This window comes from Populus nigra, chromosome 8 (assembly GCF_951802175.1).
Source record: "Populus nigra chromosome 8, ddPopNigr1.1, whole genome shotgun sequence".
In the NCBI taxonomy this organism is placed as follows: domain Eukaryota; kingdom Viridiplantae; phylum Streptophyta; class Magnoliopsida; order Malpighiales; family Salicaceae; genus Populus; species Populus nigra.
In genome coordinates, this window is record NC_084859.1 from 20144249 (window position 1) to 20171199 (window position 26951).

The window sequence follows — 26951 nt, forward strand, 5'->3', positions numbered from 1 at the left end:
TTATCGAGGTTAATATTATATTTTTTTAATAAAAAAAAGGTAATTGTTTCCTAAATTGATATTTAAAATCGTTTTTTTTTTAACATGTTTCGTGTCATATGATGTCTGCATGTTCCATAGTTTCTGGGCATATGTCAAATTAACAAGTCGTCCTTTAAACCCTACAATCCTTGGTCAACACTCGCCAACTCTTTCCATTCCACCAGGGGTCCAAACCTACACAAACACAAACACAATTTTTAGTGATACCTTCATCTTTATTCTTGTTTTTTTAATCAAAGATAATTAATATTCCTATCCCTTTTTTCTAAGAAGGTGCAAGGGAGAGTTTTCCTGTCAATCACAGTAATTTTTTTATGTTATTTTTTTTTTTTTGCCAAAGTTAGAGTCTTGGAGACAAATAAAGATGCATCTTCCAATCTATCTTTATATTTTGAAAGGTCCATGTCATTGATGCATGTCGCGTGATACAAATCAAGGTTAAGTAGCAAACAGTTTCATCCATCTATCTTGTGGAAAAATAAATCAATTCCGAATCTTTGAAGAACATGATTTTGTCGTTCATTCCTGTACATAACTGGGTATGATTGTTACAAACAATGAAAGGAGTTTCTTCAAGTTCTCTCCCACCTACCAAATATATATACATCCCCAAGGGTACAGAATGGACAAACAGGAGCCAAAAAAAAGCTCTTAGAAAATGTGGGTCAAGGTTTTGTTGTGGGGGTATCCTAAGAGATTAGTCACGGAATAGATTGAGAAAAAAATTCAATTAGCACTTGTTCCCAGCTGTGAATGGCAAACTCTGCCATTTATACTTTGAGAAACAATGAATCAAAAATAATCTGCCCAGGTTTTTCAAACAAGAGGAGTGGAATTATTTGAATTCAACTGCCACATATATCACTTGATTGAAATCATCATCAGCACAACATATGGTGGCTCGAGATCATCACAAGAACTGTACAGAGAAAGATAACAGGAGTTTTTGTTACACCAGCAGGATAAGCAAATGAGATTTGCAGTGATAAGAACATATAAGTAAGTTAATTAGGTCTCCAGATAAAGAAAAAAAATATCCGTTACCTTTTACGCTCTTGAACCTGTATGCACAAAGCTAAGGTGGGCCAAGTAGTCGCTCTCAGCAAAATCATGTAGAGATCGGTGGAGCCGTGCCCCTGCATGGTCAGTTTTACTTGACTCTTCTTTCAAAACTCTTCTACAACCATCAGCATCCTATAGGAAAAGCAAGTCAAAAATCAAACTGGGCCTTGAGTCCTAAATTAGATGAAAAGGGCATGTGATAAAAAAGCCAAAGCAGGGGAAGGGTTAAGTCAGGGATTTAGCAAAAGAAAAATAAAATCTTTTACTAATCCTTTAATGCTGCAGAAAAATACTAAAGTAATGGTTGCTAACAGGTTAATTAACAAAATAGTGACATAAAAGAAATGGCAATCAGACCAAAATCAACAGTTTGGCTTATATATTCTCATTAAACAAATAATAAAGGAGCTTCTACATCATCTACCTGTAGGAATTCTAGCATTTGCTCCTCAATTGTACCACGCATGGCTAAAGTCTCCACATTGATGGGGCGAGTAGCACCCATCCGATGAGCTCGACTTATCACTTGTTCTTCCATGCTGATAGCATTCAACAAGGAAGAATTTTTAATTTAAAAAAAAAAAGTAAAAGAGGGAGAGACAGAGAGAGGTGTGTCAAGCATTCTATTCAACAAAAACCATTATTTTTCCATATAGCAGCGTGATATTGTGGCTAACAATACTCAAATCAGGATGCAAGATACCTATTAGTAAGAACAGAAAAGAGAAATGATGAACAGTTTAGGATTTGAAAAAAATACTACCTTCTGTCCCAGATTGGCTCCATTAGGAATACATGAGTTACAAAGCTCAAATCAAGACCCAATGCAGCACTGCCATCCATTAACAGAGCCATACATGTGGCGTCATGCTGGAAGGTGGCCAGTGATTTCATCTGAATAGCCAAGGAATGTATCAAGAAAAAGGAAAAGGAACAAAAAATTAAAAAGAAGACAAACTAATTTCAATACCTTGTTGATTTGAGGCATTGGACTATACATTCCAGCAAATTTAATACCAGCAAATGCTAACTGGCCGAAGAAAAGAAGGCCCAGGATCATTACACTTTTGAGGAAAAGATAAAGCCACACTTGTTAAGAACTCATAATGTAATCATAAGTACCTGCTGTTCAATCACATGTATATGCTCAAGAAATTGAGAAAATATTATAACTTTCTCCAAGGCTGCCTTGTTAACACTAAAGCAGTGCTGCTGAAGCACTACACTAGAAACACTTATTTGAGTATCCTTGTCAATGGACCGGCTACTCTCTCTACTGGCCTCCTGCAATGCTTTCAGCTTCTGTACAAGGTAAGCAACTTTACTGCTAGATGTTGACTGCCAATCAGGATCCCAGTCATCCTGTACAAATACCAGAAAAATTCTTGCGATAACGCTTCCTGCGAATCCTTTATACATTAAAAAAAGTATTTCAAAATGAGAGCAAAATACTTGCCTGTTTATAGGAAGGTTGCAACTCGATAAGATCTTTGGGGACAGGCCATTTCGGGTTTGGATTTTCTGGTCGGGTCAATACTTCTGGACTTTGCATCTCATATGAGTAACCACAGCCAGGAAAAGTACACTTTTCACTATTCAAAGCAACACAATCAGGGCACAAAAGATGCCTACATGGCGTTATGAAAGGTAGACGACACCATTCCTTGCATCTAAACAGCAAAGAGGAAAGAAGGAAAAAACAAATGTGCAAAATCAATGGTGGTAAACCCATGTCAGAAGATATCATTTAATATTCAGAGTTAAGCAAAAAAGAGCTCAAAAAGTTACCTGAGACAGTTACCACCATACTGAAGATAGTATTTTATCAAAGCATGCTCCTCTGAAATGGGATCAAGTCCTTTTTCAATCAGAATATCCATTGTTTCCTGAATATCTTCACCAACTTCTGCCACTTTAATATGCCCTGCCACACAACAAGATAGCCTGACATTTCTAATAAGGGTACTTCGAAACTTCCACTGCTTTGGGTTAAGCAAACTCTCAACATGAGAAGGATCATTCCAGTCAGCAGTTAGAATATTACGTCGCACAGTAACTACCAATTCATTATAGCTTCTTGCATGATCCTTGGTAAAATTGAGGAACGTCACCTTCTTGATGCATGGAGGGATAGTTTTCAAATCTGTCTTCCTAGAACTAATCAAGCATCTGTGGAGCAAATGCAACAAGCGTGTGCGGCCTTCTTCCATCTCGGCTTCAAATGGTCTAAGAACGCCGGCTTCCCATGACTTTTGATTCAGCCCGTACGCTTCCTCCTGTAGAAACTTAAGCATTGGCTGGAGATGAGACAGCTGACTATTGGGTGTGTTGGGTGTTGGTGTTCCTGTTAGTAACCAGCGATTTGAAGCCATCAATGACATAGCCATTTGCAATTTGTTTGTCAAGCTCAGACTAGAGCCAAGGGTGTGTCCCTCATCTAACATGACCCGGAGAAAATGCACTTGCATCAGAGGACTTTTTTTCCTGGGACCCCACTCAGCACTTAATCGACTGAAGGTTGTTATAACAACATCATAATCCCATGCCAGACTGTGAGCAGAAGGCTTTTTATGATTAGTCCAGACACACAGCCGCAACTGGCCAGGTTTGACATGCTTTTCTATCTGGGTTTTCCAATGATCAACTAGATTTGCTGGGACAACAACTAGGGTTGCTCTTGATAAATATAACCTAACTGAATCCAACGGCTTGCAGATAGCAATTCTAAAAGCAGCCAAATCAAATGCTAAGTTTTCAAGTTTCTGCGGGTAACACCACTTACTGGCTCCCTTTTCTACTCTCCGTACAAGACCAAATGCTTCGAATATTTTATGAAACCCACGGGAATCTCCACCACCAGATACAGAACCAGTACCTACAACCGGACTTGCCAAACCAATTGTTTCCATTAAAGAAAGTCTTTCTGGAGAAAGTTTAGCCAGCCAAGTCAAAGCTTTCTTGGTTTTAGAGTTTATCATGGAATAGTGCTCCTTGAGAACACTAATGAAAAATGACACATTTTGCTCCTCCCCCCCTGAAGTTCCTTTGGTGTGAAATCCCGGTACATGAGTTAAGGAACAGCTGTCATCCCAAGCTTCTTCAGCATCTCTACAACTCTGACGTTCAGGGTTTGTATTCATGCTACAAAACCATGCAGCATCAGTATCTGCTACACTACTTGTAAGCTTCCTCCACTTTCTGCATGCATCGCATTGAACCCAAGTCTCATTAAAATCCCTAAAATGTCCAGTAATCAAATTCAACCTGCGTGCTCTATCATGCCGTTGTTCCTCTGAGACATATATAGGGGCATTAGAACGATGCTTCCTCTTTTTCTTGTTACTAAAAACAGGTGTTTCATCATATTCATGGAGAAGATTTCTCTTCACGCGACTCAATTGAATTACACGTGCTGTTTGATCTGAAGATGGAGCTGGTGACGATTCCATTCCATTAACTGGACAAGAATTGCTAAACCCCTCAATCAGTTGACCTGGATCATTCATCAGAGTGGATTTATCCAAAGATAATTGTCCCCTGCGTGCACTCTGGTTCATTACCCTTTTTGCCAGGGGTGTGTTATTAGGAGTGAAGTTTCTGCCATCAACCTCATAATAGCCACATCTCTGTTCTCCATTATGTGTACACCAGGTTATTTGAACTCCATCTGGTGGGTCAGCTACTGTTCCTCTTGTCTTCAGAATAAGAGAAAGAGCAGTGATAGTCTTTCCTAAGCCAGGTTCATCACAGAACATTCCCCCACGAAAGTCTCTTACAGTTGGAGCTACTCCAGTAATTATTTCACCAGAAACAGTACTTACATGAAATGTAAACCCATCTTCTGTGGATAAATTAGTGTACAGAGGATGTGGCATGACTTGAGCATTCCGCTCGCGCTGTAACATCCACTCAACTGCTGCCTGCTGATGAGGAAATAATTTAAGTTTCATACATGGCATAATTGAAACAGCCAAGGATCTCAAATGGTGACAGGTTGCAGCAACCCTGACAAGGTCCTTTGGACCAAGTGCAGAAAGAATGCTCATCAAGATATCACCAGTTAAATCCCAAATACCAGATTCCAAAGAGTTATCCGCTGGTTTTACTCTTGAAGAGTAATACTGTTCCTTATTTTCCGTGCCGGGTAAACCCTTAAAAATTTCATGAAGTTCAAAACGCTTTTTGCTTGAAGAATCAGGTACATCACAATGCAAATTGCATCCAAGAACATGACAACCAGAAAGATTCCAAATGCTCCTATGATCTCCAAGAGCATTTTTAAAATACTCTCCTCCATCAACAAGCATGGACCTCCTCTTCTCCCAATCGCAACTGCAAACTTCAACCATGTTACCAACATAGATAACTAATGAAAAATAAAGAAAGCACTAAATTAAAACATTGCAATTTAACCAAACATATAGTAGTTCAACTCCACAACAAGATTCAAGAAAAGAGAAGATGCGTTGCTAAAGGACAACTAAACTATCAAGAACGTAATATATATATAGTGTCCAGATTCTAAAGCTAAAAATGTCAAACTAAGTTAGATCCTATGCATCCTCGAACCAAAAGTCTAAAACCAAGCAGCTAGAGAAATTTTGTTACTTAACGACCATCAGTAATTTCAACAGTCCATCCACTAAGTACAAAAGGAAAATAATAAAAAAAACCCTCCAAGTTAGCCGCATATTGCTACTTGAACACAAAATTACACCATCTATACTCAGAAAAACCAATCTAAACTAAATTGTGAAACGCCTTCAACACTTAGCTAAATAGTGAACAGACAAGTGCAACAAAACTAGAGAAAAAATCCAGAAAAAAAAAGAAAGAAAGGAAAAGGAAAACCCACATTGTAAAATAAATTCAAAATTGAGTGAAAATACATTACTCCTTTCGTAAAGCTAGGAGCTTTATCCATCTCATTTACTTAAACACACACATGGAAGAAGACCAAATCATATATTACAGCTAAAATTAGCTAAAAATAAAACAAACCCACGTTATAATAAACGAAACCCAGAAAATAAAACCCAAAAACACAAACCTCAGGTGCCGAAAGAGAGATCCAGCAATTGGCCCAGACTTGGGAAACTGCCAACCGGACCAAACCGAAACCGGCAAATAAACATCAACAAGCACCACCACTCTCACTTCAACAACCTCACCCTCACTCTCAGCAACATGCAACACACGCGCTAAGATCTTAACACACTTGTGCATTACAAGCGCGCGAATTTGATGCACCACGCTCACACTACCATTCACCATCCCAATTACCCTCCTCCCTACTCTCTTCTTCTCCGCCACTGAATTACCGCTTTTCTTCAAACAACTCCCCCTCTTCGCCATTCTCTTCTTCTTCTTCATCTTCTTCCCAACCGCATTACTGTTCTCTTGAAGAGAAACCGCGCCGTTCTGGCCGTAAGGATTGGAAAGCGGAGACAGAACGACGTCGTTTAGGGATTTGAATCTGATTTGTTGGTGGCTTCCGTCTGTGATGAGATGGCAATGAGAAAGGAAAGGGAGTGGGTGTGGTGATGTGAGAACTGTACAGAGGTAACCGCAGAGTTTGTGGTATGGGTAAGGATCATCATCGTGATCATCCATTGTCAAATTTAAATAAAATTAGGGCTTCTTGATTTGGGGATTTTATTTTGTGACGTGAAATCGTGGTTTTTATTAGGAAGGGAGGGAGGGAGAAGCGGAGAGCTAAGGAACTGGAGGCGGGTCTAGTTTGGGAGAAATTTTCCGTTGGTTTTGATGGTTTTTTTGGGTGAGGTGAGGGCGTGGCGGCGGGCGGTATTTTTAATTAAAAGTGTGAGGTCATTAATTAATATTTGTGTTAGCAGATGCATCTAATCCGTGTAGATTTCGGAATATTTTGTTTTGCTCCATGTAATTTAAAATTGATGGAAATTAATCCTAATCGAGAAATTGGTTTATTATCAACCCCGGCTTCACAGGTGCACTTGGTAGTTATTTGGAAGTATGATAGAATTTTTTTTTATTTAGATATTTTTATATATTTTTTAAAAAATAAGGTTAGTTTTGTTCAGGGTTTGTAGTTATTCCTCTTAACAAGTGTGTTTTCTATGGATCGAATTTATATTCTTATCCTTGTAGGGATATAACAGTGCTTTAATCGCTAGATCAACACTTCATTTGGAAGTATGGTAGATATTATTTTTTAAAGTATATTTTATTTAAAAATTTATTAAAATTATATTTTTATTTTTTAAAATTTATTTTAATATCAACACGGTAAAATTAAAAAAAAAATACATAACAAATAAATTTTAAAACTAATTTTTTAAAAAAATATCATTGAACCACAATACCACACATCACTTAAATAACATGAAATCTAATCAAGATAAAGTGTGTTTTTTACCTGTTTAAAAAATTAATTTGGTTAAACTATAATAACCCAACAAGTTAGCTTATGATTAAATTGACTCTTCCTGGTAAATTCCAAAAATTATTTTTAGTTTTTTCCAAAATAATGCTGTTTTATTTTGATTTTTTTTTGAGAAACCGCATTATTTTAGAATTAATTTAACCAATACACACTGACTTTGTTGGTGTAAAAACTATGAAAAAAAATATTTATTTACCATCTTTTTAAGATTATTTTTATTTACTATTTAAGTGGCCTAGTTGTCAATCAAAAACATCTTTTTAGTTCATTTTTTTTTATTTGATGGCCCATAGTTTGATTGTCTTTTAAAAACACGAAAGAGTAGATTTTTCACATTCTAACTATTTAATTAAAAACAATTACAGGGTATAGAATATTTTTTATTTAAAAATATATTAAAATAATTTTTTTAGGTTAACAGTGTCAAATCTAGTTGGATTAATTTCAAGAATATGTTTTCTTTTAAAAAATAAGATAATATTATTTTAATAAAAAAAAATCCACTAATATCATCCTCAATAATCTTAGTGATTCAAATATTTTTCCGAGTCTCACACCCGTAAACCTTATCAACAACTGTTAAAAAAATCTGCAAATATTATAAACATTTATCAGCCAACTGGAAGCAAACCTACCATCAATATAATAATAAAAGAGCAATTTCCAGATAAATGAGAAATTATTAATTCATACACTTTAATATAATTCAAAAACAAGAGGCGCTCGTAGGTTTTGATGTGTTTCTACTCCCTCCAAGTGCGTGTACATAAAAGATATTGGATGGAAAATATGGAAACATGAGAAGATGAAAGGAAAAAGGTCGGCACTTGGCTTTCATCACTAGGGGCCAGATTGAATTTTTAAAAAAATTATAGGCTTAATACTGGGAATTTTTAATCTACAGGGTATGAATATAGAACCGTATTAAAATACTGTTTATGATAATGTTATTTCGTTATTAATTATAAAACATATATCATTTTAGTGGATTCATCTAATGGCCGGACTTGTTCGATGAAGAAAAACACAAAAGTAACTTGGTTTGATCTAATAAAAAAATTCAAGTTCATTTTATTATTCGATGAAGAAAAAAACACCATTTATGACAAAGTTATTTCGTTATTGATTATAAAATAACCGTTTATGATAAAGTTATTTTGTCACTAGGGTGGTTAAATTGAATTTTTAAAAACATTATAGGCTTAATAGTGGGAATTTTTAATCTACAAGGTATGAAAATGGAACCGGATTAAAATACCATTTATGACAAAATTATTTTATTATTGATTATAAAATATATAGCAATTCAATGAGTTGATCCAATAGCTAAATTTATTCGATAAAAAAAAATAAGAATAACTTGGTTTGATTTAATAAAAAAACTTAAGTCGATTTTATTATTGAATATAAAATATATATCGGTTCAATGGGTTGATTTGAGAGCTGGATTTTTTCTATAAAAAAAAACAAGTGTAATTAAGCTTGATCTAATAAAAAGTATTAAATGGATGTTTTTAATGATTTTAGTATGTTAATTTTAAAAGTTAAAAAAATTATGTTAATATATTTTTAAAAGAAAAATAATTTTATAAAGCACTCTTTAATATATTAAAAACATATTTTTTTATAAAATTATAATCATAAAAACTTAACTTGAAAGGCCAACTTAGTAATAATCTACCCAAAGTTTGATCATAATGGATTTTACTTTGACTTGGTTTTTTTTAACCAAATTAACGGTGTTTTATTTTTATTTTTAAAAATCATAATTTGAATTTATCCATTAATCCGCGAGTTAAGTTACCCAGAGCCGTGGGTTTTACTTTCGCACTACAAATATTTTAATTTTTTTTAAAGCAACATTTTTTAAACTATAAAAATAAATTAGAAATAATTACTATTTATTTTTTGGTATTTGAGCCATTAACGTGGGCCAACTTTAATCTTTGAGCCCAAACTATTTAACAAGGCAAAACAACTACAACTAAATCCCCAAGCCATCACCATCACCGCCGGCTCCAACACTCTCTCATCAATCACGATTACAATTTACAAATGGCCAGGGACAGCTGCTTGGCTCGAGTCACCGCTGGCGTTGCCGTTGGAGGTGCTGTTGGCGGCGCAGTCGGTAAGTTCCTGTAATAGCTCTCATTCTCTCTCTCAAAAGAAAGAAAAACCCTAAACCCCAGTATTCTATTTAGGTACTAAAATTTTCAAGTTTGCTTTTCTTATGGGAATGGAATTTTTTCCTTTATCAAACTACTACTATTCTGTAATCTCTTTGTTTTTTTAACAAATTAAATATGGGTTTTTTATGATTGCTTGTGTTCTATTTGTAGGTGCTGTTTATGGGACTTATGAGGCTATTAGGAACAGGGTAATCTCTCCTTCCCACTGTAGTATTTTCCTTCAAGGGCTTCTTTGATCTTCTTTGTTTTTCTTCTATATTCAAAGCAGACATCTTGAGTATTTGATAGCTTTTGTTACAGAAAAAGGTCATTACTTTGTTGTCATTGCGTCAAAGTTAGGCTATTTTGGAAGAGAATTTGGTATTCCATTTTTGTCATTGCAAATCCTAGACTTTTTACCGACACAGCTAGCAAGAGATGTGGAATTTACTTGAGGAGTTCATGTAGATGTATAGTTGTACAATTGTAAGACAGAACATCGAGGATGTTTGTTGGAAATGGCATGTATGGTATACATATGTTGTTTGGTGTCATCTATTAATCTAGTAGCTTTGTATTTTGCAAGAGGAACGAATGTTTCCAGCAGTTTAATTTGTCAAGTCATACCTCCTTGTCCTTTCATTCAAGTGTTGCTAGTAGATACAAGCCTTGAGAAGTTCTCAAGAGCTCATGTAATGCAATATTTGTGTGCTTTGTTTTTGCTGCTGTTAGTTCTTGGTGCCTTTGCAATCCAATGGGGCTCTCAAGCTTGGGAGGCTTAGCTTTTTGTTAGTGCAGTGTCTTGCTTGCCAGGAGAGAATTTTCCTTGCAACAAATAGACAACCTTGAGTCCACTAGGTTATTTAGAACCCATTCGCTATATCCTTGAAATACACAAGGGGGTGCTTCTTGAATTCAAAAGAAACCAGGGCTCTTAGAAATTGTCATGAACAGAAAAATTTCAGCACTCAAGCTGCAGAGTCTACTAGGCTCTCAAAACTAAGTCAGCTCTCTGTCGTTTTCCTATCTATCCCTCTATTTATTCTTTATCACCTTTATCGTTCATCTTTGATTGAAGTCCTCTGTGCAGGTTAAGGATTTAAGGATAGACACATAATAACTTTTTCACTGTGCTGCTATTTGGGTGACTGGTATCCCTGATGGTTCGAACTTTTGCTTTTTGAAAATACAGGTTCCTGGACTTTTGAAAGTAAGGTATATTGGGCAAACCACAGTTGGAAGTGCTGCAATTTTTGGTCTCTTCCTGGGTGCTGGGAGCTTGATTCATTGCGGAAAGTCTTACTGACTTACCGTCCATTTTGTAACCATAAGATTGATTCTCAACTAGAGAGATTTTGTATTTAAAGCGAAATATTTTTTTGGTGGCAAATCTCAAACCATATAAAATCAAGCCTCTATCATGTCTGTTTATGTTTGTGGTTGGGACTTCCACCATCCAAAACTGCATTGCGAACTATTATAGGCCTCAAGGCTGGCTTTATATTACAAAGTACTGATCTATTTCATGAATCTGTACTTGACGTGATACCTCATTAATCTCAAGTCTGCTTTCTAGACAAATTTAATCGCTGCTAATTTGTTGTTAATCGCACTTAAATGTTCTAATAGTTAACTGTGCTTCTACTCTGTTTGTATTAAATTGTTTTCAGTTACTACAAGCTTGCAAGTAGGATGGCAATGGTTACTCGTGAATTGTATTCTTTTATATATATATATATATATATATATATATATATATATATATATAATTATAGGATTTCATTTTATCCATTATCCATTAGAGAAGGTATATTAAAAATAACTCACTTATCGTTTTCAACCAGATTTAGGTTAAATTGTCATTCCTATGACTTTAAGATCCACGAAAATATTTATTAGAATATTAAGAAGAGCACCAAGACTAACAGCATTTTTATTTTTACCTGTCAGCTTCATACCAATTGCGAGGAATGAGTCGTGTGATTTAGGCCTAGCCCACTTGATAATCCTTTCGCACGTTAGCCAAGACTGCTGCATTATTTATATGGTGATTGTTAGCAGTAACCATCTCACATTAATCGTCGTAGGTAATGAACTTTGATGGAGCATTTTCTTGCTTCCATACTGGTCGTTGAAATGAATTTTAAAGGGTTTGTTAGGAATATTTATTTTTACATTTTTAAAAAATCTAATTTTTTTCTTTTAAAATTAATAATTTTTTATATTTTTAAATTATTTTAATTTACTAATATTAAAAATAAAATAATATTATTTTAATATATTTTTAAATAAAAAATACTTTAAAAATCAATTACACCCACTGCTATAATCGTGCTTTTAATTTAACCTGGCGCAGTGCTACGCCAGTTGCAATATTTTATTTCTTGAAAAAGTCAACTCTTTCCATCCTTTCATCCTTCTCTTCGATTTCTTTCTCCATGGGCCCGGGCTTAATAAATTTGCTACGTGTGGGTGTGTGTTCTTCCCTAATTCGTGGAAGATGATGGAAGTAAATTACAACGTTGAGATATCATCGTAGATACTGTCGTTTGTCAAAAAGAAGAGGTACGGCACCAAAAGGTAGCAGCCTCCAATTTTGAAACCAAAATTGAGTCAAAACTCAAGTTCACCTACATTCTCTTCTGGCGTTTCATTCTCCTCCTTCAATCACACCTTAATAACAGAGATTACCTTTGGTTCCAGGTTCGAAGTCTTCATGTAATGTTGTTGAGGATTTTGTTCTTCTTTGTTTGTTGTTGATCATCAACTGAGAAAAACCACATTAGGTGTGGGTTGAAGAGTTGTTCTAGCAAGCTAGCTAGCTAGCTATCATGGCAATGCAGCCAAGCTTGATCATACTGGTGGCATGTAGGGTTTGGAGGGTTTTGAGTGAGCTGATCTCTGTTTGCTTTATTGTTGCTGATGATGTTGCTGTCTCTCTGAGCCAAGAACTAAATGTCGACTCTGATTGAGAGAAATCTTTGTCGTCGGTGGCCAATAGGGTTTGGAAGGTTTTTGATTCTTGAAGATTTGTACTTGTTGGTTGCTTGATTATAGGGATTTAAATTCTTATTTCTGCTACTAATTCTGTAATCCCTTTTTTTTTTTTTTTTTGATAAACCCATAGATTGAAAAGAGTAATGATTTATACCCAAAAACACGAATAATAGATGATGACACAATTGCAACTTTGTGGCACTTTTATGGCTGTATTTTTTCTCTTAATTCATGGTTTTTTGTGATAAAAATTTGTGGTTTGTAGCATTACTCGTCTGAAAATTATATAGCTATAACATAAATCTTTGCAATTGCAAGATTTTCTCATCAGGCTGGGGTAGGTAGGATGAGCTAGGGTTTCTCACTGTGCAAAAACAGCGAAAAAGACAAGTTTTAATGCCAAAACTTTCTTACAAATTTGAATTGTTTTTGCAGCAACTCCTCGTCGAGCTTTGATGCAAAAATCAGTCACAGAAAACTCTTAACATGAGTGTGCATAAGGTTGATCACTCGATTGTGTTAAAGAAAAGGGCCATGAGTACATAATGTTGATATGGCAAAATTGTTGGTGTTTCTGATGCATCTATCAAGAACCCTAACAATAATAATTTAGGGATGCTAATGGGTATTCACAAATTAAATTTCAATTATATTTATACGCTATCCAAAAACCTTAAATATATCCACTGTTTTAGATATTCATTTGAATATGTTATATTTATACCCTAATGCGTCAGCATGATTTATAAACAAAATTCTTCATAGAAAAAGATTGTACAAAATGTTCTGCTCGATTAATTCCGTCTCAAAGTATACAAGTATATACGATTCCAATCATACATGGCTATTGAAAAAGGGGCGAAATGGAAAGCAATGAACATGACAACAAGTTAAAGTTGTTAGTATGAGCACAGGCAGCAAGACATTTTCTCTCCTTCAAGGCATAGGCAGCAGGCCTTTATGATGAGACAATGGTTCTACTGAGGTGTCTGCGAATGTGGTGGTGGACCAGGTGGTAGTGGTGGAGGTAGACCAGATTGGTTTCCAGACTGCAATTAGGATTAACATATGTTAGCTCTTCTTGAACAAGCATAAATGTTGCATACACAAGCCTGCTCAGAAACTAGTAACATTTAGAATTCTGTACTGACTCACATGTTCGTTACTTGTAAGAGACATGAACCATGATAATGCAACCCGGAAAAAAGAAAAGCATAACAGGAGCAGATAAAATTATGCATGCTTACATCAACAGTTTCCCTCGTCATATTTTAATTGAATTGCTGTGATCACAAGTCAATAAATTCTAGAAATTTTGACTAATCCAACACTGTAGACTTCAATAAGAGACAATTATCTCCAAGACACAACTCTGCATCTCTCTATTCTTCCCATCATAGTGATCAAAATGGCATGTTTTAGAGGGTTTGGTTTTCAGTTTTGCGAACTGATACCCATTCGGCATGGAAGTCAGTAGACCTTTTTTAATTGATATATTAAACATTCCATGGGTTCCACAATGATCCGTGTTCAAGTACACTGTTTAAATTGTCTATGGGATCTGAAAATGACAGGGACAAAATACCATCACTTTACACTGGACATTTTCTGTGCAAATATGGGGATGGTACATGGTCCATAGCAAAACAATGTGATGTCTATCTTACCTGGTAAGGATTAAACCCAGGCATCCTTGGCATCTGTCCACCTTGAGGATGGTTGAATGGACCGCCCTGTGGATACATTTGCCCCCCTGTGGCATTTGATGGGCCCTGCATATTGGGCAGGCCATTTGGAAAGCCCCCGCCGACTGGAGGGGCAGCACTTGTGGGCAAGGATCCTGAGTGCATTGGATTCATGCCCATAAAATGGCCCTGTGGCAACAGAGGTACCATCTGACTCATCGTCCCTTGCATCCCCTAAAAAGGAAAAAGAAAGAGTAAAATATAACATTCCAAATATGCTAAGGAAAGTGCTGAACAGATGTAACTTGAAACTAGAATTACAAAATCTATTTTAAACGAGACCATGTCCTTTCAATCACTAAGCATGTTTCTACGCAGAAGCCCGCTTTGCATCGTCAACCATGCAGAGAAACTACTTGAGAATCTTTTTAAGATATGCACCAAATTGCAACAATTGGAATTAAAGTGAGAGGGATTAGATGAACTTGGGAAAGAAAAATAAAAGACTGGAGCGCTATATCATACCATTGGACCAGGCATTGATGAAGGCAAAGATCCGGGCATTGAAGATGGGATTGGTGAAGGCATGCCATGAGGAGGCATTTGAGGAGGGCGAGGTAGATGGGGATGAGAAAGCAGGGGTACATGGGATGGAGGCAGTAGCTGTTGCATGTTTGGAGGCGGCATAGGCAAAGGAGGCATGTGCTGAGGGAGTGGTTGCTGCTGCTGCTGAGGACTTTGCTGATATCCCTGCTGCTGATTGGCTGCATGAAGTGACGGATGTGGACCAGGAGGAAGAGGAGGCCCTCCAAAGGGCATAGAAACAGGAAGAGGCTGCCTCTGCTCTCCCTGCGATGCATCAAGAGATGTAATTGATAGTGGCATTGCAGCTCCAACACCTGGAATAGTTCCTTCATTTCGAGTCAGTCCAGGAGCAAATGGTCCTGGAGTTATCGGTGGTTCAGGTACATGGAAATTGCCAGGGAAGCGGCCACCAAGGGCAGGATTTTGCTCACCATAACCTGGTAGAGATGGTAATGCTTAGAAAATTAATTAATAAAATATGCTTTTGTAGACTAATCATGTAATCATTGAAAATATCATGGCTTTAAATTTTTGGAACATGTACAAGGAGATTTTCTGGCCAACACAACACATGATTGAATTTAATACAAAATATTGATCAAGCCATGTTCGGCTTCACCAGTTTGTAAAGCCTAACCTTGGTTTTGACCCATGTTAAATTTATCACGGGCAGTGTCTCCTGGCCTATTTCGACACCAAAACTTTGTTGTGTGATCATTGCTACCACTGCAGAAAAAATTATGCAGGTTTAGTAACCGGTGAGGTAGAAACACCTTAGAAAGGGTCATAGATTAAAGCGATTTAATCATGACATTTTTTTTTTAATTTTAGTCCACCAGCAGAACATTGAAATGCAATTATTTGATATTCAAATCTTCATGAAAACCAAATTCTCAAAGTTGCAACAGCCAAGTACTTTAGCACAGCCAAGAACTCTCCTTCCTTTCTTTTAAATAGAAGATCATCATAGATAGAGTGCAAAATTCAGCACAAAAACGAAAATAAGAATCTTACCAAATAAAAATATTGACAAAAGGGTTTCCAATAATATCAACTAATGGAACACCTCAAATATACCAGAAGCAGAAAAGCATAATAAGCCAAAAAATCTATTCCATGATACACTGTTTGCTTCAAAAAACTTCATTCCTTAGGATTTTCAAGTTTCCATGCTTCAAAGGCAGCCTGTACGACTGTTTCATATATTAACGATGCAGTTAGAGAGTAACTTGTGAAGCAGTTCGGATAATCAAATCTTTTACAAGTTAGATGACATGCGCATTACAATGGCATTGATATGTGCCACTCACATTGCTCTTTAACAAGTTTACAAACCAACTTACGATGCTATAGAACAACAAACAAGACACTGCAACTTCTATATAACTAGAAAAAAGTAAAGCTGCAGTAACTATATTAAACCACATTCAATATTCCAAGCAATGACCCATGCCACCATTTTAACTTTCTTTCTAATAAAATTCAAGAAAGGTAATTTATTTGAATACCCGTTCAAAAGGGAAGGAAAACTAAAACCAGTTAACATCCCAGGATATTCAATTAACTTGAATTTAGCGCATTTACCTGCAAAGAAGATATCCAATAGGATGCCATGAAAGATCCCAAACACTATTATCATGAGCACTGGAAACTTCAACCTGGGGGGTTTCATGCCTATACATCACAGTCATAGGATACAGAAGCTATATGAGATTACTTCCATATGAGCAGCAAGCAGCACAAATAGCATCAAACAAGAAAATAGAGTCAACCGACACAACCGGAAAAAAAAGAGGAAATAAGATCAAAAGATTGGTTGTTTTCAGTAATCTACCATCCAAAACAAAAAAGGTTTGATTACCAACAAATTCTGAGAAGAAATCTTAAGATCTATTTTCTTGTTTTCTTATATTTTTCCTTGAATAATGAGCCCACAAAAAAATGATGGTTGGAGGACTCCATATACATCCCCTTCCACTGAATTACTTTAAATTACACACACACAAAAGAGGGTTCTCTTCAACCTCTGTATACTCATTTCCTTGGCATAGATTTTCAATGCCTTGCAAATATTTTAATGAAAACATATTAAAAACAAATAACATTCAATCACCTAATGTATACCATGATGAGAACTTCAGAAAGAAGTTGTAGAATAATTTAACAGTAAAAAAAATAGAGTTCTATTTGAGATATCAACATTACCCCACAAGCCAATGGAAAATGGATCCGTCATAACTCCCACTAACAAAGTACTCTTCATGGAATGGATGCCAAGCCAATGCTGGAAATAGTAGAGAACATTTTTACGATAAGTATATCCTTGTATACAAATCACACCACAGAAAAGTTACAGAATTAAAACAAACATGCTAGCAATTTTAATCCGAGCTCAGCCAACAGTAAGCATGGCATATAAAAGTGGAAAATTCCCATAACTTTATAATCAAGGGCAGACCATTATACAACTGAATTTTATCCTCATATGATGTGCATAGGTGAAAGGTGTTACTAACCAGTCACGTCCTTCCGATGTCCGCGGAAAGATTCAAGCTCCTTCATTGCCCTTAAATCATAAAGCTGAAAATGTGCAAAAATTACAAAAAGAGGGTCAAGGTAAAAGAGGGTCAACATTCAAGCCCCAACCCTTCATAAAAGAGACCTTTGATGTGAGAAAGAATTTGCAAACCTTGATGATTTGATCTTTTGAAGCAGTCAGCACCCAGTTACCATTTTGGTTCCATTTGACACAAAGAACGGTATTTTTGTGGCCATGACTGCAAAACCCATGCCGAACTTGTCAATTTTTTTTATAAAAATCCTAAACCAAACCTTAGCCTAATCACCAAGAAAATATGTACTCACAATGAGCAAAGCTCTCTTCCAGATTTAGCATCCCAGAGTTTTACTAGGTTGTCTTTCCCACCTAAAAAAAAGTCAATTAGCAGCATCAATCACAACAATGCCAACTTAATAAAGAGATCATGAGGTTCCAAAAAGAAATATATGGCTGACCTGAGACCAGAAGAGATTTTGTAGGGTGCCAATCAACACTCTTCACATCCCAACCATGGCCTGCCTGAGTTCAAAATGATGCAGATAAAACTCTTTAGGTTACTCAGTGCAAATATTATGAGCACAACACACAGACAGTAATCTAAGCCAGCAGACTGTCACTTACACCAGAACTAGAAATACATGCAACAGTAAGTAGTCTGATCACATCATGGAAGCAAACCCATTAATATTCCTTGCATTAGTCTCTAAACTATCTCTCGCGGAAGAAAATGACTGAACAACATTCTTAGGCCCATTGCATATTTCAATATTCTTCTTTCAAGGTTAACTTTTCTGACTAAAAGCATGGCATTGTATCAAGCAATCTTAAAGAAACATTATTTGCAATAATTCAGGAGAATGGGAGAAAGAACATCCAATTAAGTACCATAAAAGAATCATCCCACACAAACTTAATATCATATGTTCATTGACCAAAAAACACATTACCCGTTAATGAACGCTCTTCATGGCACCGAGCAAAGTCCCAAACTTTAACAGTAGTATCATCGGAGCATGAACAGAACTTCAAATCTGTCCTGCAGAAACTGTTCGAGAGGTTTACAATACGAACTTCACTAACACCATGTATTAAGAAAAAAGAAGGAAAAGGAAGGGAGACATGAAGCAAATATCTACCTTAAGTCACGCACTGATTCTTTATGAGCAGATTTATTGACCTTAACATTATTCATGTTGCTCTGCCAATACCTAAAACAACATTAAAAAAAATATTAAATGAACAACATATACGAACATAATAGCAACAAAGCTATGAGAACAATGAAGAACATATGAGAATTACTTAATTGAACCACCATCATCACCAGAGACCATCCAATTGTCATTGTGGCTCCATACCATAGACCTGATTGCTTGATCATGAGCCTGCACATAAAAGAATTCCACAAAAATCATCAATATGGCTTCTTTCCTGGTTAAAAATTAACATTAAATGATCATATCTACACACCTGAAGAATCATTTCAAAATTAAATGACTGTCCATTCCAAAGGGTGAATTCCCCACTTTGAGAACCTGTGATTAGACGTTTCCCATTTGGAGTCCACTACATATCAAGAAAAGGGTCAGAATATGTTTGATTACAAAGTTAAATGTGATGAATCCCAAAAGAAAGAATCAAATGTTTTGCTGTATTTATGAAGGGTAAAAATGGCAAGTTGTAATGGCAAAATAAATTTAGATCAGGCAAATAATAAACAGCATTCAAACTCATTTCAAATTAGACAACATGCATGTGCACATCTTGCATGTCTATGCAGGTGCGCAGGCAGATGCACACACTTTTTTTTTATTATTAAGCAAATGAAGTCATCTGCTCTGCCAAATAGGAATTGGAGACTACTGATTAGAACTCAACAACTTTCTACACTATCACACACGAACTGCAGACTAAGGCCTCAAAGAGCTAACTGGTAGATAATTTAAAGACTAGTAGGATGAGTTCAGTTTGTCGGAAACACCATGGATCACCAGTCTTCATCTAACTTGATTTGTTTCAACAGGCAATTTGCACATCTAGCAACAATTTCTTCTTTTTTTTTCATTCATATCTACACAATGAAAGGATAAAACTTTATGCTATCAAAATGAAATTACGAAACAGCAAATAAGAATAATTGTGTTTAAGTCATTTTTCATAATGTCATACACAATTATATATTTGACACCTCAGACAAGTAAACTAAGTTTGAGGACCCATTAAATGAATTGCACTCTCATTTGACTCTGAGCCTGAAACATGTTTAACAGGGAAAGAAATATGGCAGATAAATTCAGCACATATTCCCTTTCATAAAAACCAAAGCAAATTGACTTTAAACTTCTAACTTCAAAAGAAACAGAATTTCACTTGATGATCCATCAGAGAACAGTATGAGCAGATCATGCTACTTCCTAAGAGAAATAAATGCTTGTCTATTCAAATATGTAACAAAGTCAAGAATTCTGTCACAATCAGACTTACCAAAACCCGATTTATCGAACAACGGTTTTTGTTTAGAGATGTATGAACAAACTTTGTGGCAAAGCTTGTTGATGGATTATCAGAATAGGCAACTGGAGGCAACACCTACAACAGAGATCAAAACATGAAGAAAATTCACATGCTTGAAGCATAGAAAGATATTAGGCTAATAGCTACTTTGAGCATATCTCATAAAGAAAGAATATAGATAAACAATGTTCACTAACATCGATCGCAGCTGCTGGGGTATGTTGCAATACTGTCCTGTCCCTCAAGTCCCACTGCCACATACGAGTCTGCAGCAACACTGAAACAAGATTACAAGTGACTCAAATAACAAAAGATCTATTGATACAGGCACCAAGGGGGCACCAACCACTTGCAAAAGCAAAAGAAACTAGCAAGCAAATCATTGATGGTACATCATATAAACCACATAAGAGAATACGTGATCTCTGAAGTTCAATTGTTTAATTCTTCTTTGTTGGAATACTATAAGCGTAAAGTTTGAACCCACAAGTCCTTCAAAGAGTTGAGAGTAGAATCTTTCTCCCAAATACTCTTTGTTCCACTCCACTCTCTTCACGAAACCCAAAATAATAGTAGAGGCATACAAAATCCTCTACTTCTCTTTTTTTCCCCTGTAAAAAACCACCACATCTCCAAGCAATTACAAAACCCTATAATTCTCTCTTTTTCCCCTGTACAAAATCCACCACTTCTCCAAGCAATTACAAAACCCTGTACTTCTCTGTTTTTCCACTGTACAAAAACCACCACCTCTTCTCTTGGTCAAGATCAACTAATCCCACCATAACCCAAAGAAAACCACTAGTCCTGTACAACTATGAATTCAACATCAACACAGATAAGCTTTTATTCTTAAGCAAAATATAAAAGAAACCAACTACAGATTCAGATATTGGAATTAACACGGACAAATAGATGCCTCATCAATTATTCAATTACCATTACAAGAACACCAAATCCGGCCAGAAACACATCCACAACCAAAAAAAATAAAATTCCAAGACCTACATCGCTTCCAATTGAGATACATATCACAAAAATTACCAGCTATCACATATTTCAAGCATTACCTGAATATACCTAACAACCGTGCTTGTATAATCAACTGCTCTCCTCTGCGTAAGCTTCCTCATCCTTTTTCCACCGTAACCATCACCATGATCTACAACAACAACAACAACAAAAATCAATCAATCAATAAAATGACAAAATTCCAATCAAAACGCACAATTCATCATCATAACTTAGGTTAAAATTGAAACCTGGTCACTCTAATTAAACTAATCAAAGAAAGAATTTCCAAACACTTAAAAAACAACAATGCACTTGTGTAACTAACTAACTAGCTTCGTATTTAGGAGGAGGAGGACCGGGGGCGGCCTGCGGATGGTGGTGGTAATCAAGCGGGTTAAGAGTGGTTGATGAAGCGGAGGGTTGTCGCATCATTGGCGGTGGCTGCCCTCTATGAAAATCACCACCAGGAGGCGGTTGCTGTTGCATATGTTGCTGGTGCTGGTGCTGTGGCTGCTGGTACTGGTGCTGGTGCTGGTGCTGTGGCTGCTGGTGCTGGTGCTGGTGTTGTTGTTGTGGCTGCTGCTGCTGCTGGTGTTGTTGTTGTGGCTGCTGCTGCTGGTGTTGTTGAGGATCACCGTAATTCATTTTTAACGGATAAATTAAACGGTGATCGGAAGAGGTTGGAGGGAGGAGTGAAGGGGATAGAAACTATAAAATCCTGAATTGGAGTGAGAAACTGTTTTTATCCAAATTTGTTAACAAAATATGCTAAACATCTACGTTGAAATTTCAAAAGATTAATTAATTTTTTTTATAAAAAAGTTAATTTAAATTAAGATTATGAAAAAATAAATTCTATTGGATTAACCATGAGATTTAAAGTTTTTTAAAATAAAATTTAAAATATTTTTTTTTAAATTAAAATGTTTGAATTGTTGTTATTAATGATATTGGAGAGTATAATAGTTATTTTTTAAAATATTTTTTATTAAAAAAGTTTAAAAAATTTCAATTTTTATTTAACCTCGTGTAAAACGCAATATAAATGGAAGCTTAAAGCCTTAAACTGGTTAATAAACCGGGTTAAGTTTAATAATTAATTATAATTGAAAATATAAATAAATAAGAGAAAAATCTTCTTTCATTAACAACTGGTGTTCAAGTGTATATTTGTTCCGTACAAAAACAACGTAAGAAGTAGTGACCATAAAAAGGAACAGCACACCTGGAACAGGTTGGTTACTCTTCGATACCAATCCAAGATAGGCAGCCGCCGCAGAGACCCCCACAATCGCCGCCGCAGCCACCGGTGTATTGCAACCTTGCCCCTGCCTGTAAGTTTTCTCAGATCCCGTCTACCAAAATCTTTTCTAACTTCTTAAAAAAAATTTCTTTTTTACTTCACATATGCAAATATGCAATCTTTGTAAATTTGGAAGACTGAGGACTGGATGCTATGTTAACGTAGTGTTAATTAGAGGCCCTTTTGAAGAAGAATTTCTGTTATCTTGAGTTGTTTGATTATTCAGTTTTTCATGTTTAATTTCAGTTTTATTATGCTCTGTAATTTAAATTTTAGTTGGCCTTGGACCCTGTAAACTATCCAGCCTGTTTAATTATCCATTTTTCTTTAGTCAACAAGCATTATAGAATATAGACTGCTGAATATGTGGTAGTAGTAGTGGTCAGAAACTGTGTAACCGTAAGCATAATTTTCTTGTATGCTAAAGATCGATGGTATAGCTATGGAGTGATAAGGGTGTTTTTGGTAATGCGTTTGGACCGCGTTTAAAAGTGCTTTTCAAAGTGCATTTTGATGCTTTTTCATGTGATTTTGGATTTTTGATATGCTTACGTTATAACCATCAAAAAGCACTTCAAAAAGCACCTACACCAAAATACCAAACACACAATGAAAGGAGCTTAAAACACTTCATGGTGGTGAGCCAAAGTGTCAGGCTTATGTGAGATTCGTGGAAATTATAGGGCCTAATAGAGATAAGAATGTGAATTTTGTGTAATTATGCCGAATGGGGAACCTGCAAAATTGGTTTCTGATGATTTATAATTAGGGTAAAGAAAACTTCTTGTCAGATTCTAGTTAGGTTTTAGGGTTCTGAGATACTTGCATGATTTACGAGACCCTGCATCTCTCTTGAGCAGGAAAATGAAAGATTGTTTAGCGTGTTTCTCATGCTGATCTAAGGTGTGGAGATAATTGATTCACTCTGATGGAGTTTTTTATGAGTGGAGGAGTAAGATATTTGGCTACCGGAATCACTCTTTACTTCGACAAAGGATTTTGGCTAGTGTGAATGGGAAGTATTTGACTACTTCCCATAATTCACATGCTTGCTCTGTAAATCAACTTATCATTTTGCCTCGGGTTCAGACTTACCTAAAGTGAGGCAGTGTTTGTTTGCAAAGGAGAAGAGAGAGTTACTGTTCTGTAATGACAGCTTCTGCAAAACTCCTTGCTCTTGACAAGCCCTCCCAAAATGAAAACTGGACAGTTGTAATGCCTCGTCGGGGCAAAAAGAGAATACATTCCCTAAGACATAATACTCCAGAAGCAGAACAGCAGCCATGGGTTCCTACTGAGCTTGAATCTGATCCAGAAAGAGAAGCAAAGCTAATACAAAAGATGGAATTTTGTATCAAGAAAGTTGAGAGCTCTCGATTCTATCAGAACTTTTTGGAGCAAGTAGAAAATCCTGAAATCCTGGATTCTTTTCACAGGGTGCTGGGCTTTGAACTGAAGATGCCGATGGTGATATATGGAATTGGCAGCATTGAATCATATGAAACCCCTCGATTCCAGCTTAGTCTTGCTATCTTGATGAAAAGGAAGTTTTGTTTGATTGGGGACATAGAGGTTTTTGACCCAATTCTTTCTGCAACAGAGTCTCGGGTTCTGGAATCCCTTGGTTGTTCTGTCCTGTCTGTAAATGAGCAAGGTCGTAGACGTGCTACGAAGCCAACACTTTTTTACATGCCACATTGTGAGGCAGGGCTATATAACAATCTCTTACAGGCAAACTGGGAATTGGAACTGCTTAATCATATTGTATTATTTGGAAATAGCTTTATGATGTATGAGTTCTTTTCCGAGATCAAGAACTCCATTGTTGTGGAGTCAACAACACATGTTTTGGCTGCTCGAAAATTTGCAGATGAGCATGTAATCAAGACAGCTTCGGACGATTATTTTGCTGCTTTTCATGATTCAAGCTGGCATTTTTTCAGCCCTGCTCTTGATACAGAGCTGCTGTTGGTTAAAAATTAATTCGTGTGCATGTAATGTGCCTCAGACACTGCATATAAATTGAAACTTAAGATTTTTCTCGATAGTTCAATGGAAATGATCAAATTGTGTGTTTTTGCTGCATTTGGAGTGAGATGTTTTCTACTTTGCTTTGTACTACTTAACATGGCAAGGTTATGTCAGGATTCTCGATCTCAACAGAATTACTTCGACCCCTGTTTTTGGCTGCATTTGGAATGAGATGTATGCTTTGTACTTGAACTATTCAAGTTAAGCTCAGGATTCTCAAAACTGTCTAAATTTAAAATATCATCATTATTTCTGTGGCATTGTTGATCAGCTCAACTTCTGATTTTAGGCTGATCTTGGTTGGTTTATTTCCGTTTGGGTACAGCTTCTCTCGAGATGATTGTATTCCTGCAGTCATAACTCGATTGCCCTTGTACCTCATTTTGTTCTGGAACCTAGTGTGAAACGATCTTGACAGCTCTTGTCTCTGACCCGGCATGCAATTAATGATTTCAGTTTGATTTCTTGATTTCGAAATTGCCCATTTTCCATGTTGATAATTTGTCTTGTGTTCGAGATGTTTTGCCAAAACCCCGCATGGCTGCGAGGGATAACCCTCGCTGATTTCATGTGTTATTTACTTAAACATGTTGATGATTTGGACAGAAGTCCGTCAATGGCTGTTTAGTTCATCTTGCCTGCCAAGAAAATCCAAATATAAAATTTCCAGCCATAAAATTTACGTATGAGATTGGAGAAGTGATTTGGAAATAATATGAGGTAAACTTAGCGTTACTCCTGTCATTATGCTTTTATGCTGTGACAACTTTAGAATATTGGGCAAAATCCCATCAAGATATAAACTGAAAATGACTCAGATTTTTCCTTTTCCTTCTATGAACAACGAATTGACTCAGATGGAAATAAAATGAAAGCCAGTTTAGGAGCATACCTGATATATCTGCTTGCAAGAGTAATTCTTTTCTCAATAAAAGAATATTTAAATTAATGAAAATGAGGGGGGGGGGGGGATACAGAGAAATACACTAAATTAATCTATAACTCTTGTGAAATTGTAAGCTTTATACAGTAAATTAACAGCTTTTGTTTCCTGTTTTGGAGACTTTGCTGTGTTGTTCATGCTTTGATTGGGTTTCAGCAGCAAATAAAAATGACAAATTTATTTGGCAAGTAAAATATACAAAATGTTTATTTCTCTAATATTGATAATTAGAGTTCGACCATCATAAAATTTCTCAATAAAATAGTTTGTAAATAAAAAGGATAGATCAACCGAAAGTTCAAAGTTTGATATTAAATATTGTAATCTAAAACTGTTGTGAATTTATATATTGTGGGTTGGGGATTAAGATTCAGGGTATTTTTTTTTTAAATAGTTTTTCATTCAAAAATACATTAAAATAAGTTTTTTTTATCTTTTTTATTTTTTATATTAATATATCAAAATCATTAAAAAACAACTAAAAAAACAATTTAATTGTTTTCAATCCAATTTTTTTTTTTTAATACTCAAACAGAAATAGAAGCTATCACAATAAATCTCTTGATGCTTTTCATATTACCTGATTTATTGATGATATTTTTAGATGGTAATTTTCCTACAGAGCCCCTAGACATGAAAAAAAAAATTATATATTAGTGCATCAATTCATTCCAGTCATGAAGAAATCTTTGATAGTATTTTAAGTAGACTCAGAAAAAAAATATTGATCCGGGAAGGTTTTTAGTAATTTAGATAACCTGACAAAACCGGACAACATAAACTTTAAAAAACAAAAAAATATATTATTATTATTATAATTAAAATAAATAACTTAAATTATACCATAATTATTTTATAAAGTATTTTTCATTTAGAAATATATTAAAATAATTTTTTTATTTTTTAAAATTTATTTTTACTATTAACACACCAAACTATCTAAAATAATAAAAAAAAACTAATTTAAAAAGAATTTAAAAATATTTTTTAAATACAAAAACAATACGATGTAATAATTTTTCTCAAGTAATCTTCTAATCCACCCCGAAGAATTCTGAAAACTATGTTTCAACCCAGCTAACATCCAAAAAAGAAAAATCCAAAATTTAATATTGGGCATAAATTTAAAAAAGCAGTCAGGAGTCACAGATAGAATGAAAAAAGATTTTTCTTTTCACGTTCACACATGAAAATATTATATTTTTTTGAAGAAATTGGAACCATCCAAAAGCAATTGTCATCATCACCCTTCTTCTTTTTTTTATCATAAGGTCCCCGCTAGATATCTTTCCCAAAAATCCATGTGATATTTTAAAGTGATAAATATACAAATCAATTGACCCAATCACAATTAATAAAAATAAATAAAAATAGTGGGAATATAAACCTGATTAGGGTTGGGATTTAAATCGAATGAAGATCTAAAAAAAATCTAATTAACCTAGCAAATTAATCGTACTCAAAACTCGAGTAAATCTGTTTTTTTATTAAAAAAAACATTATTCTAAATTGATTAAGATATATTAACATGTATAATTCGTAAACCAAGCGTAGTTTTACAATGATACCCTTGAGTAGAATCATTTGTTACAGCACACACTAGGGAGGAAGACAGGAAAACAT

The 26951-nt window shown here is 35.4% G+C and overlaps 4 protein-coding genes across 8 annotated transcripts; 2 read left to right on the top strand and 2 right to left on the bottom strand.

Moving 5' to 3' along the window:
* Positions 1 to 510: 510 nt before the first annotated feature.
* Positions 511 to 6920, bottom strand: LOC133701614 (F-box protein At3g54460). Its single transcript, XM_062125588.1, has 9 exons — positions 6155 to 6920; positions 2893 to 5436; positions 2561 to 2774; positions 2227 to 2466; positions 2075 to 2134; positions 1868 to 1998; positions 1529 to 1643; positions 1087 to 1236; positions 511 to 961 (listed from the first exon to the last, which is right to left on the bottom strand). Exons 1-8 carry the CDS (start codon positions 6715 to 6717, stop codon positions 1090 to 1092), a joined length of 4014 nt encoding a protein of 1337 aa, XP_061981572.1. The 5' UTR covers positions 6718 to 6920; the 3' UTR covers positions 511 to 961; positions 1087 to 1089.
* Positions 6921 to 9495: 2575 nt separating this feature from the next.
* On the top strand, positions 9496 to 11226 carry LOC133701251 (uncharacterized). Its single transcript, XM_062125107.1, has 3 exons — positions 9496 to 9656; positions 9868 to 9905; positions 10889 to 11226. The coding sequence occupies exons 1-3, from the start codon at positions 9584 to 9586 to the stop codon at positions 11000 to 11002; spliced, it is 225 nt and encodes a 74-aa protein (XP_061981091.1). The 5' UTR covers positions 9496 to 9583; the 3' UTR covers positions 11003 to 11226.
* A 2239-nt stretch (positions 11227 to 13465) lies between these two features.
* LOC133700598 (flowering time control protein FY-like) lies at positions 13466 to 21809 on the bottom strand. 5 transcript variants are annotated; one of them, XM_062124171.1, is made up of 18 exons: positions 21408 to 21809; positions 21108 to 21199; positions 20235 to 20303; positions 20008 to 20112; positions 18994 to 19089; positions 18826 to 18908; positions 18660 to 18731; positions 18471 to 18568; positions 17979 to 18038; positions 17829 to 17889; positions 17653 to 17740; positions 17480 to 17543; positions 17169 to 17247; positions 16548 to 16637; positions 15601 to 15689; positions 14904 to 15400; positions 14361 to 14612; positions 13466 to 13742 (listed from the first exon to the last, which is right to left on the bottom strand). In XM_062124171.1, exons 1-18 carry the CDS (start codon positions 21694 to 21696, stop codon positions 13671 to 13673), a joined length of 2256 nt encoding a protein of 751 aa, XP_061980155.1. In that variant the 5' UTR covers positions 21697 to 21809; the 3' UTR covers positions 13466 to 13670. The 5 variants fall into 5 exon arrangements, with proteins under 5 accessions (XP_061980155.1, XP_061980154.1, XP_061980153.1 ...); XM_062124170.1 differs by having other exon boundaries at positions 18471 to 18559; positions 21381 to 21809; XM_062124169.1 differs by having other exon boundaries at positions 21381 to 21808.
* Positions 21810 to 22187: 378 nt separating this feature from the next.
* On the top strand, positions 22188 to 24439 carry LOC133700931 (protein SENSITIVITY TO RED LIGHT REDUCED 1-like). The gene is made up of 2 exons (XM_062124663.1): positions 22188 to 22385; positions 23215 to 24439. Exon 2 carries the CDS (start codon positions 23504 to 23506, stop codon positions 24335 to 24337), a length of 834 nt encoding a protein of 277 aa, XP_061980647.1. The 5' UTR covers positions 22188 to 22385; positions 23215 to 23503; the 3' UTR covers positions 24338 to 24439.
* The last annotated feature ends 2512 nt before the right edge of the window (positions 24440 to 26951 follow it).